This window comes from Schistocerca americana, chromosome 5 (assembly GCF_021461395.2).
Source record: "Schistocerca americana isolate TAMUIC-IGC-003095 chromosome 5, iqSchAmer2.1, whole genome shotgun sequence".
Taxonomy (NCBI): Eukaryota; Metazoa; Arthropoda; class Insecta; order Orthoptera; family Acrididae; genus Schistocerca; species Schistocerca americana.
Window position 1 is genome coordinate 325,462,567 of NC_060123.1, and position 21,507 is coordinate 325,484,073.

The 21,507-nt window shown below is 41.4% G+C and overlaps 1 protein-coding gene across 1 annotated transcript in view; it reads left to right on the top strand.

Moving 5' to 3' along the window:
- The window catches only part of LOC124615442 (KICSTOR complex protein ITFG2-like), a 53,416-nt gene that overhangs the window by 17,883 nt on the left and 14,026 nt on the right, over positions 1-21,507 (top strand). The window contains exons 2-3 of the mRNA XM_047143332.1: positions 2,610-2,905; positions 3,079-3,276. Of these exons, the coding sequence (XP_046999288.1) occupies positions 2,610-2,905; positions 3,079-3,276 (494 nt within the window). The remainder of the gene's footprint in view (positions 1-2,609; positions 2,906-3,078; positions 3,277-21,507) is intronic.

Sequence of the window (21,507 nt, forward strand, 5' to 3'; positions counted from 1 at the left end):
TTTGTCACCTATTATAACCTTCTTTAGAAGTTCTGAATCATTGTTGACCTCATTAGCAATTACGGAACGATGTATCGTGATGTCAGTTTTGGTCAAAATTCAACAATTTCATAACAAACTTTGGTGCTACATAAAAAAATTGCTTGGCAGTAGCCAAAGGATATGCTGACATCATTAGCAACCTCTCTGATGGTGATTTGATGAGTTTTCCAGAAAAATTTTCTTTAGTTCTTCCACATTATCAACCATAACTGATGTGCTAGGGTGTCCAGGGTAGTCATAATCTTCAATGGCTTCTTGACCCTCTTTGAAACATTTATATCATTTTAAACTCTTGTCTTACTCATAATGGATTCATCAAAAGCCACACTCAACATTTCAAATGTGGCGCTGCCACTTTATTCCAATTTTCAAGCAAAATGTAATGCAACTTCTTTGATCTATCTATTTCGAAAGTAAAAAAAAAGTTCGCTGAGCACTCAAAACACGTAGAACCTTTTCAACTGTCAACAATAAAGTAAATATTCAAATGAGTTGAAAAAGGAAACTTACATCAGGAACGCACATACTAACAAGATTTTTTGAAGATCGTGTTTATAATGCCTGCAAAATTAAAAAAGAATTGTTTATTGCTCACACCTTGTATACCAGTCAGTAAAAGGTGCCATCACTCACATTCGTAGGTATACTACTTGCTGATCTCAGTAACTCATACCTCAGCTTTTCCTGGACCTTTGAACTAGTATTTAGACATTGTTTTACCTGTAAGGCAGTTCTTGCCTTCAAATTGTTAGTCACAAATCTTATTCCCTGTTCCTAACCCTCATTGCAGTGCCTGTACCTGGCATAAAGACATTCCAGCTAATACACACCCTTCTACAGCGGGAGAGGCACGTATTATTCTGCTGTGTACCAGGGTGTGTGAGAATTTTTGGCTATGAACGGGCAGATCAAGCTGCAAAGGGGACCTGCAGGGAACTTAATGTGGCACAGTATGCCATTTCACTGCAGGCTGTGCCATTCCCCTGCAGACTAACATTTCACTGAAGAGTTGAAGATCCATGCAGTTGTGGGAGGAGGGGTGACTGGCAGTGATGGATGATAAACTGCTGCTGATAAAGCCAGCTATCCAGCCACTACATTCCTCCTGCTGGTCACTTCAACGGGATGAAGTGTCCCTGACCCGCCTCTGAATTGGTCACTGTCCCCTCACACATTTCTTCCTGCTCTGATGAAAGTACCACCTGGTGTGAGATGCCTGTGGTATGCAAATTACTACACACTACATTTTAACTGTGTGCATTTTATGTAGTGATAAGTGGGCAGAAGCAAATTTAGATGGGGATCTGTTCCGTATATTAGCTGAGGATGTCACGAGTGTTGTCAGGCTTCTAAAATTTTGTGAAGTATCTGGACTCTGTCCTAGGCTTTTGACTGGAGATTTTAGTATGTTGTGGAGTGCCTGGCCCAACCCTTTTATTTCACTGATAAGGTAGCTGCAGATATCTGCTGCATTCTTTTGATTCTTTCCACTGTTTTCTCTCCTTAGGGCGTTTTTTATGCTTTTATTTGCAGTTCACCTTTAAAAAATTTTCAGTCTTTGTTAATACTGGTCTCATGAAATTTTAGTTTGGGCACTAAAGACTGTGCTGCTGTGGGTCCTCACCATCACTGTCTTTGATGTTGTCATCTTGATCATGTTCCAAACCCCTGCAGATAATGCGCTCCTAAAACCTCAGAAATAACATTTACCTGCTTATCTTTTGTCAACCAAACCATGTTTTTAGCAAACATTTGCTTCAGATTGGCGTTTAGTCATATTAACATGTAAAACTGTTTTTAAATCACCATGTTCCATACCTTGGTGTTTGATCTCCAATCTTTATTGCCACCTTTGAGTTTAACTGTTGCAATTGATGATCTTGGTGTCATGAATTTAAGCATATAATGAGATATTTTTGGCTGAGTGTTTCTGAGATGTCAGGGTTTTGTTGTTGAGAGTGACGACTTTTTTTAATGGTGATTTTCATACAGCTGTTTGTCACAATTGGTCATGGTGGGCTGCAGGCAGTTGTGAAACACCCAAAGTAGAGTGATCTCTGTGAAGTTTGAGAGGCAAGGTTTAACTTATTTGATGTGTATTTTCCAATAATGGAAAGGAACTTTTTTTTTCACGTATTGAGTTCTAATATCTAAATGTTAATCCCCGTAGTTTACATTATGGCAAATGAAAACCTTTGTTGTTAGGTATTGTTTAGTTACCTTTTATGCTATATTATGCTCATTTATTTAGACAGTAGTTAGCTGTTTTGGTAGATTGTTTTTACTTGCTCTCTTGGACAGTCAGTTGACACCGAAACCTATCGAAAATACACTAAATGCACACCAACAAGTGTCACTCTGGCAATGCTCTAGCCTTACATTATTCTCTACTGTGTAGTAAGTATGGAGAGCAGCAATTACAATTATGTTGTAACACTAATTGTTATAGTGTAAAAAAATAATTGGTAAAGGGTAGGAAGATTGTAAGATTGCCAGTAGGAAACTAATAATACTTAGAATCATATCAATAGTAATTACTTTCGAATCTATTCTCTCAATTTTGTCAGGTTGCTTTGATAAGAGACATAGATGGTGATGGATGCAATGAACTTGTACTGGGACTGACAGATCGTGTTGTTCGTTCATATCGTTGGATTGTTCAAAATGCAGATATGAGTAACCCTGAAAATGGAAAGCTTCTGTGCCTGAATAAGTGGGAATGTACAAATCAAATTGGCACAGTGACTTTGCACCATTATGGGGAGGATGGTGCTCCATGTCTCCTTGTTGCACAGCCAGGAGGTACTTATATGAAGATAAGTTGCCTCATCTGTGAGAGTGAAGATGCAGCAAATATAGATAGGTGTGCTATATTCTGATTTTTATTTGAAATTTGCTGTAAGTAGTTGTGCAAAAATGTAACGAGTTTATCACTCTAACAATAAAGTGAGGACATTTAATTCAATATTTATGTTTGTATGGTGCCCTTTTATAAGATCTACTTAGTAATTTCTTTTTGTTTTGTTTTGTTGACAGTGAGGACCTACTAACATCATCATTAGTGGATTACCACCCTTTAGCATCTTCTCACATGCGTAATCCAAATGTGTCAACAGAAATTGTGGGAGATATTGAACCTCCTGAAGTAGCAAAGAAGTCACCAAAAACCAAGAGATATGCTGTTGCAACTCTGGATGGTACACTGATGCTTGTTGAAGATGAAGAGATATTGTGGTAGTTAATATCTTTGTGAAACTCACTTACATATTTATTCATTTTGTAGGTAGGAAAAAGAAATAACAATAAAATCTTTTGTTTTTGGTGCATGTAGCTGACGAGTGTCAAGTGCTTGCTCAGCGTCCTCATTTGACCATCTGTTAGATAAATGTCTATTCTGATGTCTTATTTTTGTGATACACATTGAACCAGAATTTTAAATTGTTTCATTGCAATTTACCATAGTGTTCTTGAAACAAATAACAACAATGGAAATATCCTAATATAAAGTATCCAGTTATTTCAGTCTTGAAGATGAAGATCTGAGTATTGCAAAGAGTGTGGGTGTTCTTCTTCAGAGCTGTTAAGAGTCATTAGAATGTTCAATTGCATATATGTCAGGCAGTGGCAAAACACAGAGGTGCAACAAGAATTCTGAATAATGAATGGAAACCAGTGAATGAGCGGTTACATGAAATTTACTGTGTTTAGTCAGTGGAAGTGATTTGTGAATAGTTACTATGAAATCCCTACATCTACATACATACTCCATAAGCCTAGTGGGAGTATCTTGTACCACTGCTAGTCATTCTCTTACCAGTTCTACTCACAAATGGTGTGAGGTGAAAAATAACTGTCGATATGCTTCCATACTAGCCATAATTTCTCTTATCTCGTCTTCATGGTCGTTATGGGAGATGTATCTTAGTGGCAGTAAGATCATCTGCAGTCTGTCACAAATGCCAATTATCTGGACTTTCTCAATAGTGTTTTGTGAAAAGAGTGTTTTCTTCCCTCCAGGGATTCCCATTTGAGTACATGGAGCATTTTCCTAACACTTGCGTGTTGTTTGAATCTACTGGTAGTAAACCTAGCCACAGAATTGCTCAGACATCTTTCTTTAATCTGACCTGGTAGAGATCCCACATGTCCAATGTCCACTGCCTCAGGATACTAAGGTCCAAGTTCCCAGAAACAGTGTACAAGTGTAGAGTGAGTTGCTCTTGTATGAATATGTGTTAGTTTTCTACTTCTGAATGAAGACTTCCTCTGAAAGCTGAAATATTTCTAGTGCTCACCCCCTGAATGTGGTGAGTAGCAATCTATCCTTTCCACATGGTTTTTATACTAAGGTATTAATGTTGATGTATACCTGTCTTCACAAAGAAGTAACATAATTAAGATTTGTCAATTGTTTATGTTGCACAAAATTGTTGAGGCTTGCATGACCACTTGTTGCAATATTGCTGATTGGATTCTGTGTGTGATTGTTTGTTTTAACATTATTCTGCAATTTCCCCAGCATGAGTGGCTGGCATAGCGTTCACCAGAGCACGGCAGATTTCCTTCCCCATCCTTCTTTAAACCTAGCTTGTGCTCTCTCTCTTAACATTTCATCGACAACGAGGCTATTAAACACTAATTTCCATTCCCTCAATTGCTTGTGGTGTGGAGTTCAGCCCGTAACTGGAGATATAATGTACCTGCCATGCCAAAGTCTGAGTGCTTTTTGATGGTAGTTACAGTGTGGTTCTCCCCTTACTACGTGAAAAGGTCATTAGCTGCAAAGTACAAAAGGGACCCACTCATAGTGTTGCAAATATACCGCATACTGTACAGGAAGTCTGGACTCTCCATCAGTACAAGGATTATTAAACATAAATTATTGCACATTGGGACATATAGAAAAAAATGTCCATGGTGTATCATGCACTGTATGAGACTGAACATACAATAAAATTAGCTGACATAAGGGTTCTTGCTGTGAAGGTGAGGTACTATGCCTGCTTGGTGAGAGAAGCAGTGGAAATTCGCAAATGCAATAGTTTCAACATGAAAGAAGAAAGCCTCACCCCAAACAGATCCTGGATTCCCATGCTGCAGCGAATGGCCCTTGCGTGTAGCAAGATGAGAACCACATCAGTAATGACCACAGAAAAGTCCTTAGACACAGGCATAACAGGTCATGTAACCTCAGGCTGCGAGCTTTACTCCAGTCTGCCACCGGCAATTAAGGATTAACCTTTGACAATGCCAGCCACGTGGGCTGGCAAAATGTGTGTGGCAGAAGACAATAAGCAATAAATTTGTAATGTACTTCAGTTTTGTACTGTGTGTGCATTATATAATGGAAGAAGTAATATGCCTAAAAGGCAGAAACTATTTCAATACATCCATTTGTTAACACCAACACAGTGCTTGATCAGTGTTTGAATTAATCAAAGTTACTGCATCCCCAAGTCTGTAACTAGGTAGATAAGTTGAAACAGCATTAGTCCTTTCCTTGTTGACCCAAAATTTTGAAACTAATTGTTTTTTGTAAATATTACAGAGTTTCTTCCTGTATTTTTGGTTGACACAATATTACTGATTTTCGTGACATATTTTGAGAATAGGACTCTCATTCAAAGGGGGGAAATTTTTCACTTTCTTTCATTCTTATAACTCCAATCAATCTTTAATAAAATGAATTCCCCAAATATGTTCATAAACTCTTGTAGTAGAAAAAGTTGATCTCATTCCTCTCTCGTGCTTGTACTGAAGATCTGAACTTGATTCTGTAATTCATCATCTTCAACCCTCACAGCAACAGTGGCAGATTCAATGTTCTGCTCATGGCCATTTGTTTTCAACATTCCAGTTTATTTTTAAATTCTTTTCCCATATCCTTTGCTTACGTCTTAACCTTATTAGTCTTTTTTTAAAATTCTTGTACACTCTTATAGTCCGTTGGAACCACCCTCTTCCTTTATTGTAATTCAGATATTACCAGATCCCATATGTTTGATGCATAAGAAAATCTGAAGTTCACATCTCTTTTTATTTTCTCCGCTTATTGATACAATTTTTGTATGGGTTCCTCAGTCCCCTCAAATCCTTTATCTTCTGGTATCTCATTTAATCTTTTACTCAATCACCCCTTATAACTTCTAACTTACAATCAATATTTGACATCAACATCATTATTAATGCCACTTGTAAGTTTTCTGGCTCTTTGTATTTCTTCCATTAGTCTATGTTCTTTGAAAGCTCTTTAGGTATTACAGCCCTGATCAAACTCTTCACTAATTTTTCCTTTTTCAGTGTGTTCAGTAGAGCCTCTCCAAAAGTTGATTAGATTAGAAATGACCAGTGGCCTTACCCAGTTTGGAGTTCTGGTTCCTTTTCTAATAAAAGTCTTCTACTGTTCTGTTTGATCCCACTCTGGGGAAGTAAACTTTTCCCAAATAAATCCAGACATCTTCTTCTATTCGTGCTCATCATGCACTGTCACCAATTGCCATATCTTGATTTTGATCACTATGTGGCTATATTCAGTGCTAAAAAAATGTGAAAAACAAGTTACAATAAGGTAACAAGCATACTAAACTCTTTGCTTGTGTCTGTATATGTGTGGTTGGATATGTGTGTGTGTACGAGTGTATACCCGTCCTTTTTTTCCCCCTAAGGTAAGTCTTTCCGCTCCCGGGATTGGAATGACTCCTTACCCTCTCCCTTAAAACCCATATCCTTTCGTCTTTCCCTCTCCTTCCCTCTTTCCTGATGAGGCAACAGTTTGTTGCGAAAGCTTGAATTTTGTGTGTATGTTTGTGTTTGTTTGTGTGTCTATCGACGTGCCAGCGCTTTCGTTTGGTAAGTCACATCATCTTTGTTTTTAGATATATTTTTCCCATGTGGAATGTTTCCCTTTATTAATTCATATGTGACTACGTAGGCTTTCCCGGCATAATAAGTCTTGAAAGTCTTTTCGGGTTTGCTGCCGGATCCTAAAATCAACTTGACTCGATATTTCGGCGATCCAACTGTTCGCCATCTTCAGGGAATGCTGCTTCTGCTGATGAGTCCCGCTGAGAACTGACGCAAGATCGCAATTCGACGTCCTATGTAGGCCACCGTTCAGTACACGGTGCATGCGCCGCCCATCACGGTTTCTGACTTCCAAAACAGGGAGGTGGCGCCGCCCTTAGTGAAACACTTCAGCTTTGCAACCAAAGTGCTTCTGGAGATACGTGGACGATACCTTCTTCGTATGGCCGCATGGACGTGATGCTCTTAACAGGTTTTTGGACCACTTCAACTGTCTTCATCCCCGTATCAAATTTACTATGGAGGTTAAAATGATGGGATGCTTCCATTTTTAGACGTTATGGTTTATAAAAAACCAGATGGAACTTTGGGACACAGCGTTCACCGAAAGCCGACACACACAGATTTGTATCTGCACCCTAAGAGTTGTCATCCACCACACCAACGTAATGGCGTCCTTAGGACTTTGGTACGGAGAGCATATGCCATTTCCGACGCAGACAGCTTAACCCAAGAACTTGAGCATTTGATGACTGTTTTTAAGGAAAATGGATACACCGAGAAACAGATTCGTCGGGCTATGGAATTTGGATCGTCTCCGGAGGTGTCCGAAGAGGAACATAGATCTGTGGCCTTTCTTCCTTATGCTGGAGGCTTATCGTTTAAGATTGGACGAATTTTAAGGAGTTTTAACATTAAGAGTGTGTTCCGTCCACCCCTCTAAGATTAGGGCTCTGCTCGGCTCTGTGAAGGATGATTTGGGACTTAAGAAACCCGGGGTGTACAAAATCCCGTGTCAATGTGGGAAAGCTTACGTTGGCCGTTCTATTCGCACAGTGAATGACAGGTGTGTGGAACATCGCCGTCACATGAGGCTACAACAGCCGGAAAAATCGGCTGTAGCAGAACACTGCCTGAATGAGAGACATAAAATGAAATTTGAGGAAACTGTTGTAATTGCCAACATTTCCGGTTTTTGGAATAGTGTGTATAAAGAGGCGATCGAAATTAGGTTGGCTGATAATTTAATCAACAGGGACAATGGGTTTCCTCTTAGCAAAATGTGGAATCCGGTATTATCTCGCATCAAAACTGAACGTTCTTCGATGCGGCCTTGATTGCGATATATCGTTTCCAGCAGTGTTTCACTAAGGGCGGCGCCACCTCCCTGTTTTGGAAGTCAGAAACTGTGATGGGCGGCGCATGCGCCGTGTACTGAACGGTGGCCTACATAGGACGTCGAATTGCAATCTTGCGTCAGTTCTCAGCGGGACTCATCAGCAGAAGCAGCATTCCCTGAAGATGGCGAACAGTTGGATCACCGAAATATCGAGTCAAGTTGATTTTAGGATCCGGCAGCAAACCCGAAAAGACTATTAATTCATATCATTATTAAATATACAGTTGCATAAGCTTTAAATGTAAGTCAGTCATGAAATATATACCAGTAAATGTAAGGTAAAACATTGAAAACAATTGTATATGCACATAGTCCCAACTGGACTATTCATGTCAGATGGTGAGTTCACACTGTGGCTGCTGTTTGTGATTACAACTCAGCTATCTTCAGTGTATGTCATATCAACTTACAATGCCCTCCTTACATGTATGTTGCATTGACAACATGTATTAACTTTATTTTAACGTCACAGGTCATGTGTTTTATCATTTTATTTATTATTTTATGCTTTGTAATAACTGATGTATATAAAACAAATAAGATGGTTGTAACTAAAAGCAGTGACGAACGTTTTACAGTTGTACATGGTGGTAACTAAGTGAACTCCCTAGTGGCCTCAGCGACTGCTGCACATTTTACAATTGAACATTATTTAAAAAATACAAAACATCTTGTTCAAATACCTAAGTTAATACAAAGTACTGTTAAAGGAAATCGGACAGATAAGAGTGGTGCTAAAATACATCATGCCATCAGCAGTGTTTCGAAAGGCTAGGAACCCATCTCCTTTAAAATGTCCTTGCTTATGAGTTTCATAACAAATCCATTATAATTTATACAGTTTGGTGTTAAGACTAATAAACCATTGACTATGTCATGTAATAATTTGAGAAACACATTACATTTGTCTCCAGAAACTCTTATGCGATGTAGGAGAAATTTAATCATAATTAGGTTATCATCATCAGATCAGAGTGTCTGTTGGGTTCAGGGCATAGTAGCCAAATCCCAACTATTTTTAAATTGTTCCCAAAACTGGGAGCTTCTCATCGCCAACTTCCCTTTATGCAGCGTCACACAAGACAATGCTTGATGGCAGGAGATAAACTCTTTAAACAGTTCCATACATCTTCCCTTCTCACACAAAAGGAGCATCCTCAGTGTGAAGACAAAACTGGTGCATTGTGCCCACTTGCAAGAAGGTGCCCAGCAAAATTAGATTTCTTTGCTGCATTTTTGTAATCTAATGCGACATGTTTGCTAAATCTGTCTGAACCAGTTTGTCCCACATAGCAAGCTTTGCAGTCAGGACATTCAATTCTGTAGACACCTGACCTATGGATAAGGTTTCCTTTTCCAACAATATTTTTTTTAAGTATTCTACCAATGTTACCCTTGGTAGAAATTGCCACTCTTGCTTTTTGTTTTCTAAATGCTGAAGCTACCCTGTCACTAATTGTACCATAGAATGGTAAACAAATGTACTTGTTATTTTAATCATCGCCTACATCAAAATTATTGTCATTCTTCCTTTTGTTCATACTATTTTTGTTATACATATTGTTGATGTAATTATGCAGGTAGTTGTTGACCTTAGTGCTATATTTTATTGTATTCAGCTCAGCTTCATGCCCTGTACTTAAAACTAGAATTTTTAACAACCAGTTAATGGTGCATGAAACTATATATGTACATGTGTACTTTGCAGATCATTCTTAATTGCCTGGCAGTGTGTTCATTGAACCACCTTCGGATTAATTTTTTGTTATTCTACTCTTGAACAGCATGCAGAAAATACAAATACCTTTATCTTCCTGTGTGAGTCTGATTTCCCTTGTTTTATTATGGTGATCATTTCTCCCTAGGGGAGGTCATCATCAATAAAATATTTTGGTATGTGGAGGAGTTGGTGATTGAAATTTATTGAGAAGATCCCATCGTAGTGAGAAACATCTTTGTTTCAATTATGTCCACCCCAAATCCCATATCATGTCTGTGACACACATTCCCATATTCCTCAATAATACAAAACTTGCTGCCTTTCTTTGAACTTTCTTGATGTTCTCCTTTAATCCTGTCTGGTAAGGATCCCACACCACACAACAGTACTAAAAAAAGAGGATGAACATGCCCAGTGTAGACAGTATATGTGTTCTTTCCAATTTAAGTTGGTTGTAAGTGGAATTTCAAAGTATTTAGTTAAATTTACTGCCGTTAGATTTGATTGATTTATCATATACCCAAAGTTAAATGGATTCCTTTCGGCACTCATGTGGATCACCTCACACTTTTCATAATTTAGGATCAATTGCAAATTTTCACACCATAGAGGTATCTTTTTGGAATTTGTTTCTATTGCCTGATAACTGTAGTAGATGATAAATGACAGCATCACCTGCAAACAACCTAAGATGGCTACTCAAATTGTCTCCTAAATCATTTATATAGATCAGGAACAGAGGATCTATAACACTGCCCTGAGGAACGCCAGAAATCACTTCTGTTTCACTTGATGACTTTTCATCTACTACTATGTACTGTTACCTCTCTGACAGGAAATCATGAATTTAGTTGCAGAACTGAGACGATATTCCATAAGTACTTAACTTGATTACAAGCCACTTGTGAGGTCAGTGTCAAAAGCCTTCTGGAAATCTAGAAATATGGAATCAATTTGAAATCCCTTGTCAGAGCTTAGAGTGAGCGAAGACCTAGTTGTGTTTCACAAGAACGACATTTCCTAAATCCGTGTTGACAGTGTGTCAGTATAATGTTCTCTTCTAGGTAATTTTTAATGTTTGAATACAATATAAGTTCCAAAATCCTGTAATTTAGTGGCTACTCCTATTGCTTTTCTTGAATGTTGGTGGGACTTGACAACTTTCCAGTCTTTGGATGTATCTTTTGTCAAGCAAGTGGTTGTATGTGATTGTTGAATACAGAGCTACTTCATCAGCATACTCTGAAAGGAACCTAATTGGTGTACAATTTGGTCTGGAAAACTTACTTTTGTTAAGTGTTTTTAGTCGCATCCCTACTCCGAGGACACCTACTTCTAAGTTACTCATGTTGGGAACTACTCATGATTCGAATTTTGGAGTATTTACTTTGTCTCCTTTGGTGAAGGAATTTTTGGAAGGCTGTGTTTAGTAACTCTGCTTTAGCACCACTATCATTGATACTATTTCCGTTGATATCACACAGGTAAGTCATTGCTTGTGTCTTCCCACTAACATATTTTACATACAACCGAAATCTCTTCGGATTTTCTACCAGATTTCGAGACGAAATTTTGTTGTGGAAACTGTTATAAGCATCTCACACTGAAGTCCTTGCTAAATTTCGAGCTTCTGTAAAATCTTGAGGATTTTGAATTTATTTAAATTTTGTGTACTTTTTTCATTGTTTCTGCTACAGCGTTCTCACCTGTCTTGTGTACCATGGGCGGGCTCGGCTCTGTCATTTTTTAATTAATTTGGTATAAATCTCTCAATTTCCGTTAATATTATTTCTTTGAATTCAAACCACATCTGGTCAACATTCACACTGCTAATTTGAAGGAGTGAAGAATATCTCTCAAGAAGGCATCAAGTGAATTTGTATCTGCTTTTTTGAATAGATATTGTTTGTTATTTTTTTGGAGGATTTTTGAGTTGTGATATTCAATCTTGCTACAAAACCCTGTATTCACTGATCCTTGTGTTCTTTTTGATGCTCATTATTTGTTCAGGATTACATGTTGCCAAGAGGTCAAGTATGTTTTCACAACCATTTACTATTCGAGTAAGCTCATGAACTAATTGCTTGAAATAGTCTGCAGAGAATGCATTTAGCACAATTTTGGAAGATGTTTTATGCATACGTTTTGATTTAAACACGTATGTTCGCCGACATATTGAGGGTAAATTGAAGTCACCACCAACTTTTAATTGCGAGAGTTGGGTATGTGTTTGAAATTGGACTCAAGTTTTCTTTGAACCTTTCAGTACTTGTATTCTCTGAATTTGGAGGTTGGTAAAATGATCTAATTATTATTTTATTCTGCTTGCCAAGAATGATGTCTACCCATACTAACTCACAGGAACTATCTACTTAAATTTCGGTACAAGATAAGTTACTTCTGACAGCAACAAAAATGCCATGGCCAATTGTATTTAGCCTGTTCTTTCTGAACAGGGCCTTTTGCAAAAATTTCAGCTGAACTTATCTCCGGCTTTAGCCAACTTTCAGTGCCTCTAACAGTTTGAGCATCAGTGCTTCCTCTTAGTGATGGGAGCTCTACTACTTTCCCAACACAGCTACAACACTTTATAACTGTTATACCAATGGTTCCTAGACTTACATTATTCCTGTTTTCAACCTGCACCCTTTGAGACTGAAGCCCTTTTTGCATTTCCCTGAGATCCTGTAACCTAAAAAACTGCCCAGTCCATGCCACACAGCCCAACAATACCATGTAGCTACCTCCTGCATGTGGCGGTCTCCTGACCTATTTAGTGGAGCCCAAAACCCCACCACTCTATAGCGTAAGTCGAAGAATCTGTAGCCTACATGCATGCGGAACTGTCTGAGCCTCTGATTCAGACCCTCCATTAGGCTCTGTACCAGAGATCTGCAGGCAATCTGGTCAACTATGCTGCAAATGTTGAGCCCTGCTGTCATCTTGCAGGCAAGGCTGGTAGCCTTTACGTCTTCTGATAGCTGCTCGAAACCAGAGAGAAGCTCTTCTGATCCAAAGCAACACACATCGTTGGCACTGACGTGAGCCACCAACTTCAGTTGACTGCACCCTGTGCTCTTCATAGCATCTGGAAGGACCCACTCCACATCTGGAATGACTCCACCCGGTATTCACACGAAGTGCACACTGGCTTTCTTCCTCTCCTTGGCAGCCATGACACTAAGGGCCCCCATAATGCGCCAGACGTTGGAGCTCCCAACTACTAGTAATCCCTCCCTCTGTGACTGCCTAGATCTTGCAGAGTCTGAGAGATTGTCTCTGAAACAGGACAAGTGACTGCTTCTGGCTGAGGGGCAGTGTCAGCCACAGACAGCACCTGGAACCTGTTTGTCAGACTAACAAGGGAGGCCGTATGTTCAGCCCCCTGGGAAGTCTTTTGCAGCCTGCCCCATCCCAAGGCGACCTACCACTTGACCATGGGTGAGGGATCAGCCTCAGGGCAAGCAGTAATAGGGCTGGCCCCCAGTGTGGACCGATTAGTGGACTCGTGGGTCATGCTGGATATCCCTATGGCTGACCCACAACAGTGCTGCCCATCCACTGCAGCCTCAGGCTGTGTAACCGAAGCCAACACAGCCTGGAGCTGAGAGCGAAGTGTCACCAACTTGGCTCACATCTGCATACAGGAATCACAGTCCTGATCCATAATAAAGACCATGGAAAACTACACTATACAGACAAACAAAGGAATATTGACACATGCTGCAGAACTCTACAGTAGACACTGACGAAGATGCTAGAAGTATGTTTTGTGCTGACTGTTGAGGTTTGAGTTGTAATTTATGATACTGTTGGTATGGGTGCCTTTTCTGTAAATCTCAGAGTTGTGTAAAATATTGTTGTTCAAGTCTCAAAAGTTAATTGATCTGTTTGACCCCATCTCACATGTGTGTGATTTTCCTACATAGGCCAATGAACTTGTCAGTAATTTTTTCAACACATTTGTCGCTATCTCTATTCGTTAGCAAGGTATCATCATTGTATATGAATTCGTATATTAGTCTACTTGTCAAATCTGGATTGTCTTGGAAAAAGTTATTCTCTGAATGGTTGGTAAAAATATCTGCTAAAAGACCTGAAAGGGAGCTCTCCATACTTAAACTACCTCTATGTAAAAGTATATCCCTATTGAGTTTAAAGTAATTATACTACAGAAGTAATGTAAACAACTTGTACTCCATGATTTAATCATTGGACAATTGTCAACATGTTCAATAGCCTGCATAGAAAAATCAGATTGAGATGTGAGAGGGAGTCAAGAAGATCAATTAACTTTTTAGACCTTAATTTTACTCTCTTAATCGAGAAGCATGCTTTGGTATTTACAGAAAAAGCACCTGTACCAAAAGTATCATAAATTACAATTCAAACCACCTCATTCAGCCCAAGAAAGCATACTTAATTTTCACCATCAATCTGTTGTTAAAAATTCCACTTTCAAGTACAGGGCATGAAGCTGAGCTGAATACAATAAAATATATTGATAAGGTCAACAACTAGTCACATAATTATGTTGATGACACGTATAACAAAATAGTGAATAAAAGGCACAAGGAAAGTAGTTTCAATGTAAGTTATGATAGCAATAACAAGTACATTTACTTACCATACTATGGCAAAATTAATGACAGGGTGGTCTCAGTTTTTAGAAAACAAATGGTAAATGTGGCTTTTCTGCTACGGGTAATTTGGGTAGAATTTTAAAAGCCAATGTTGGAAAAAGAAATCTTATCCATAGGTCACATGTCGATAAAACTGAATGTCCTGACTGCAATGTTTGCTGTGTGTGACAAACTGATAAATGACTGGAAGCAAGATTCGGTGAACACGTCACATTATATTGTAAAAATCTGGCAGACAAACATAACTTCGCTGCAACTGGACACAGTGCACTAGTTATGTTCTCACACATGAGAATGTTCCAGCCATGTGAGAAGAAAGGATGTGTGGACCTGCTTGAGGAGTTTGAAATCTTCTGCCATCAAGCATCATCTCATGTGACACTACTTAAAGAGCAGGTGGCCATGATTAGCTCCCAGTTTGATTACACTCGTCCTAGATCACAGGTGAGAACAAAGTTCCCAGAGACAAATGTAATTCTTTCCCATATTTTTAACACCAAACTCACAAGAGAGAACATTTTAAAGGAGACAGATTCCTGGCCATTCAACATACTGCTGATGGTACTATGACTTTTAGCACCACTCCTGTCTGTCTGAATTCCCTTTCTTGTATGTAATATGTATCACTGTTTTAATGAAATTTTATTTTTGTAGGTATTTGAACAAGAGGTTTCGTGTTTTTTAAATTATGTTCATTTGTAAAATGTACAACAGTAACTGGCTATTTCACGCAGTTACCACCATGTACAACTGTAGAACATTTCTTTTATGTATGTAAACATTTAAAAAGTGTGAAGTAAAAAATAAAATGATAAAACATATGAACTGTGAAGATAAAATAAAAAATGATCACGCATGTAAGGAGAGAATTGTAAATTGATATGACATACACTGAAGCCAGTTGCATTATAATTGTAAACATCTGCCTAAGTGTGAACTGGACATCTGACTTGAACAGTCCTGTTGGAACTATGTGCATATACAGTTGTTTTAATGTTTTGTTTACATTTACTGGTATTTATTTTATAACGGACTTCCATGTAAAGCTTATGCTACTGCACACATAATAGGCATGCATGTTACTTCATTGTAACTGATTCTTCACATTTCTTAGCACTGAAAATGGCGACACAGTGACTGAAATCTAGATATGCAATGAACATCATTGCAACTGATTGCTGTACCTTTTACTACATGGAAAAAAAAGAAATGTTTCAAAATTAATTAAATTAGATATAGTTCTGCTATATCATTTTGTGTGATCCATACAGTAACAGACAGGAATCTGTGGTTGTTTGCTGATGATGCTGTGGTGTACAGTAAGATGTCGAAGTTATGTGACTGTTGGAAGATTTGGAAGATACAATACAACTTAGACAAAATTTCCGGTTGGTGTGATGAATGGTGGCTAGCCTTAAATGTGGTAAAATGTAAGTTAATGCAGATTAGTAGGAAGATCAAACTTGTTATGTTCAGATAAGTATTACTAGTGTCGTACTAGACATAGTCAAGTCATTTAAATAACTGGGCATACCATTGCAAAGTGATATGAAATGTAATAAGCTTGTGAGAACTGTGGTAGGGAAGGTGAGTGGCTGAATTTGGTTTATTGGGAGAATTTTAGGAAAGAGTTGCTCACCTGTAAAGGAGACTGCATATAGTGTGCTTGTGCGATCTATCCTTGGCTACTGCTCCAGTGTTCGGGATCTATACCAGGTAGGAGTGAAGGAAGACATTGAAGCAGTTCAGAGTTCGACTGCTAGATTTGTTATCGTTAGAGTCGAACAACAGTTAAGTGTTATGGAGATGATTCAGCAACTCAAATGGGAAAGCCTGGAGGGAAGGCAATGTTCTTTTCAAGAAACACTATCGAGAAAATTTAGAGAACTGACATTTGAAGCTGACTGCTGTACGATTCTTCTGTTGCCAACCTACATTGTGCATAAGGACCATGAGGATAAGATATTAAAAATTAGGGTTCATATGGAGGCGCATAGATAGGCATTTTTCCCTCATTCTATTTGTGATTGGAACAGGAAATAAAATGCCTAATAGTGGTACAGGTTACCCTCCCCCATGCGGCGTACTGTGGCTTGTGGAGTATCTATATAGATATAAATGTAGTGTATTTGAAGATAAGAATTACTCTGGTTATGCTGGTTTCTTTTAATGAAGTATTACAATCTGGTGCTGATCATGTAGTTCCTTGCTTCAGACACAGTTACAGAAATAAGTAAATATCCCTTAATAGTATACAGACTTTTAGGATCAAACTTATTGGGAGCTTTTGCAGTGGAGTCACTACGAGGGGCGAGGTGCACAATCACATCCCAAATGAGTGATTTTGCATACGAAATTTTACAGTTCTAACACGTCACTTTGCACTTTGTGTGCGAGACCCTGCAAGCCCACCACCCAGGCAGCATGATTGTGCGTGTTGTTTACTACACTGATTAAACTGTAGCCTAGCCACAACATGATGTGTCTACTGACCATACTGTAGCTGGTTAACAGAGTAGAGAAATCATTGAAAGAAAAACCACTTGGATCCAAGAGTGTTTGTAGTTTCTGCACAACTTTGTGTAGGTGACTACTAGAAGACAAAATTAAAGCACTTCCAGAAATGCCATAAACAAAACATTACAGTTGAAAATGATGCAGGTAGACTTCCCAGCTCTCTGCAGATTTATTGAAGGCAGTGAGCTGGAGTGGGGACACAGCCATAGCCCCCCCCAGGGGATCCACAACTCTTTTGTGGATACGTGCGTAGCGAGCACGGGGCCCCGAGCTAATGTGGCCTTCCTTCCTTTCCGGGCTGCATACCTTCCCTTTCCGCATCCTTCCCCATCCCCTGTCTTAACCCCCCCCCTCCCCCCCCTCACCTCTGGCTGTTTCCTGTTTCCTTCACTTTCTCCCCCTCTGGGAGTATGGTTTGCGCCTACGTCCGGAGACGGACGCTTGTAAATGTACCGCATTCTTCTTCTTCCTTGCTTGTATGTCTTCTTCCTTCCTTTGTCCTTCTCCTTTCCTTACCTCTTCTCTTTACCCTTTTCTCCGCTGCGGCGTTTGAGACCCCCTCTTCTTTCCTTTCCCTTTCTCTTTCTTCCTCCCTGTGCGTGTCTGAAGGCCGACCCACGCACTTCCATGCGTAGCCGGTGACGGGGTAACGTGTAATTCCCCGCCCCGGGTAGACAGGTAGGACACGTACGTACCCCCTGGTAAAGGCCAGGCCCAGGGAGGGGTGATTACCCGAGCTGATACCTTCTGAAAGTGCCGATTGGTCCCTCCGTCCGTTTGTCGGGAGGTGTGACCTGAGGTGTGAACAATCACCTAAGGCGGGTGTGCCCTCGGTGAGGGCCCCCACAAGGGAGGAGCGCGCCATCGGAGACGCCGGTAATCATGGGGGATTCTTCCGCAATGGTTTCCTCACCTTCCACTATGTCTGCTCACAAACGTAAGTTCACTGAGTCTCAGCCACAGACGGTTCTTCCATCGTTGCCACAGTTCCTTGTTGTTTCTCGGTCTGACGAAGGTCACGACTTTTCCACGGTCAACCCTTTCATTATTCAGAAAGGTGTCGACGCAATTGCGGGTCCTGTAAAGTCTTGTTCCAGACTACGGAATGGCACCCTGTTGTTGGAAACACACAGTGCCCTCCAGGCTCAAAAATTGCTGCGTACTTCTCTGCTCCACACCTTCCCTGTCCGGGTGGAACCGCACCGTACCTTAAATTCCTCGCGTGGAGTCGTTTATACACGCTCCCTCGATGGATTGTCTGACGAAGAAATTCAGCACTACCTGTCTGACCAGGGCGTCACCGCTGTTCATCGGGTTATGAAAAGGGTTGACTCGAACATCATTCCAACCCGCACTGTCTTCTTGACATTTGACAAAGTTCAACTCCCATCAAAAATCAAAGCAGGCTATGCTATGAGATAATTTCCGTTCGCCCTTATGTCCCGAACCCTACGCGTTGCTATCGATGTCAGCGGTTCAATCACACCAGCCAGTCCTGTTCCAATCCGGCCAAATGTGTTACGTGTGGCCGGGATGCCCATGAGGGTGCTTGTCCACCTCCATCCCCTCGCTGCATCAACTGTATGGGTGACCACGCTGCTTCCTCTCGAGATTGCCCTGTTTTTAAGGACGAAAAGCTGATCCAGGAAATAAGAGTGAAGGAAAAGGTGTCGACCTTTGCTGCTCGAAAGTTACTCGCCAGTCGACAGCCCACCGTGCCTCAGAAAGGAAAATACAGCGCTGTCCTTGCTTCTCCTCGGCCAACAAAGGAGGCGGCCACGCAGACTTGCGATCTCACATTTAGTACCACGGTCGTCAGATCGGCCAGCGCAAAGATCGCCCGTTCAACCTCACCTCTTTCGCCTGCCCACTCTATGGCTCACCCTTCGTCGGGTTCTGCTAAATCTCGAGCCCAAAAGTCAGACGCCAAGTCTTCCAAAAAAGAGCATTCTCGTGAAGAGTTTTTACGTACTGCAACTTCACAACCATCGGTTCCTCCTTCATCTAAACATACCTCCAAGAAGGCTACGAAGAAACACAGTTCCTCTCCTTCTCCGCCAAGGCGTGTCCCATCTACAGCACCACCTGGCGGAAATCGCCCTCGGCCATCTTCTGTGTCGCCGAGGCGCACTGTTGGTGGCCGGTCAACTGGCCGATCGTTGGTGGCAGGAGCTGCTCCTGACCAACCTATGGATCAGGATCTTCTGCCTTCGACTGAATGCCATTCCATCCTGTCGGTCGCAAGCTCTGAGCAGTCGTTGAGTTGACAGCACCCTTGGTGACGTTCCTCCATTTTCTGTTCACCCTATGTCCATTATCCACTGGAATATCCGCGGCATTCGCGCCAATCGGGAGGAATTGTCGATCCTCTTACGATCCTACTCGCCGGTCATCTTCTGTCTTCAGGAAACAAAGCTGCGTCCCCATGACCGCTTTGTTCTCCCTCATTTTCAGTCCGTCCGATATGACCTCCCCTCTGTTGAAGGCACTCCAGCCCATGGAGGACTCATGATTCTGCTCCATGATACTCTCCATTATCACCCAATCCCCTTAAACACTTCGTTCCAAGCTGTCGCCGTCCATCTTTCCCTTTCTGGATACACGTTCTCTCTTTGTACAGTATACATTCCATCGTCTACACCAATGGCACGAGCTGATCTCCTTCATCTTCTTGATCAGCTTCCACCCCCCTATTTGCTGGTTGGGGACTTCAATGCCCACCACCCGCTTTGGGGATCTCCACATCCTTGTCCACGTGGCTCACTATTGCTAGACGTCTTCCACCAAGCGGATCTAGTCTGCCTCAACACTGGGGTCCCTACATTTTTGTCTGCCTCCACGGCAAATTTATCCCATTTGGACCTTGCGGTCGGTACTGTTCCGCTAGCTCGGCGCTTCGAATGGTTCGCCCTTGATGATACACACTCGAGTGACCACTTTCCATGTGTTCTTCGACTGCAGCCTCAACTGCCATATATGCGCTCGCGACGCTGGAAGTTTGCCCAAGCCGATTGGACACTTTTTTCGTCTCTAGCGACATTCGATGACCGTCGCTTTCCCAGCGTCGACGATGAGGTCACACATTTTACCGACGTTATTCTCACAGCTGCGGAACGTTCAATACCACGCACCTCCGAATTGCCCCGGCGCCCCCCAGTTCCTTTGTGGAACGAGGCATGCCGTGACGCAATACGTGAGCGGCGACGTGCTCTTCGCATTTTCCGTCACCATCCAACTTTGTCCAACTGTATCCGATATAAGCAGCTCCGTGCGCGATGCCGTCGCGTCATTCGCGATAGCAAGAAGGCAAGCTGGAAATTCTTTACTAGCTCATTTAACAACTTCACTCCCTCCTCGGAAGTTTGGAGTCGGCTTCGACGGTTCTCAGGCGCGCCTAGTTTCTCCCCGGTCTCTGGGCTCACTGTCGCGCATGCTGCCTTAGTGGACCCCGTCGCAATTTCTAACTCATTGGGTCAGCACTTTGCTGAGATTTCGAGCTCTTCAAATTACCCGCCAGCGTTTCTCCCGAAGAAACGTGCAGCGGAAGTGCGACATCTTGCTTTCTCCTCTCAAAATCGCGAAAGCTACAATACTGTTTTCTCCATGCGCGAACTCCAACATGCACTCTCTTCTTCTCGCTCCTCCGCCCCAGGACCGGATGGTATCCATGTCCAAATGTTGCTGCATTTATCAACCCATAGCCTGCGTTACCTCCTTCGCCTTTATAATCGAATTTGGACCGACAGTACCTTTCCCAGGCGATGGCGGGAAGCTATTGTCGTTCCCGTTCCGAAACCTGGAAAGGACAAACATCTCCCCTCTAGCTATCGCCCCATTTCTCTCACGAGTAGTGTCTGTAAGGTTTTGGAGCGTATGGTGAATTACCGTTTAGCTTGGTGGCTGGAGTCCCGCAGTCTTTTAACACCAGCCCAATGCGGATTCCGAAAGCATCGTTCTGCTGTTGACCATCTTGTTGCTCTCTCCACTTATATCATGAACAATTTTCTCCGGAAACGCCAAACGGTAGCAATATTTTTTGATCTGGAGAGAGCGTACGATACCTGTTGGAGGACAGGCATCCTCCGCACACTGTTCTCTTGGGGCTTTCGAGGCCGGCTGCCCCTTTTTCTTCGCGAATTTATGGCAGAGCGCACATTTAGGGTGCGGGTGAACACTACTCTCTCCCGTACTTTCTCCCAAGAAAACGGGGTACCCCAGGGCTCCGTGCTGAGTGTTGTACTGTTTGCCATCGCCATTAATCCAATTATGGATTGTCTCCTTCCTGATGTCTCGGGCTCCCTCTTTGTGGACGATTTTGCGATCTACTACAGCTCTCAACGGACCAGCCTTCTTGAAAGACGTCTTCAAGGATGTCTCGATCG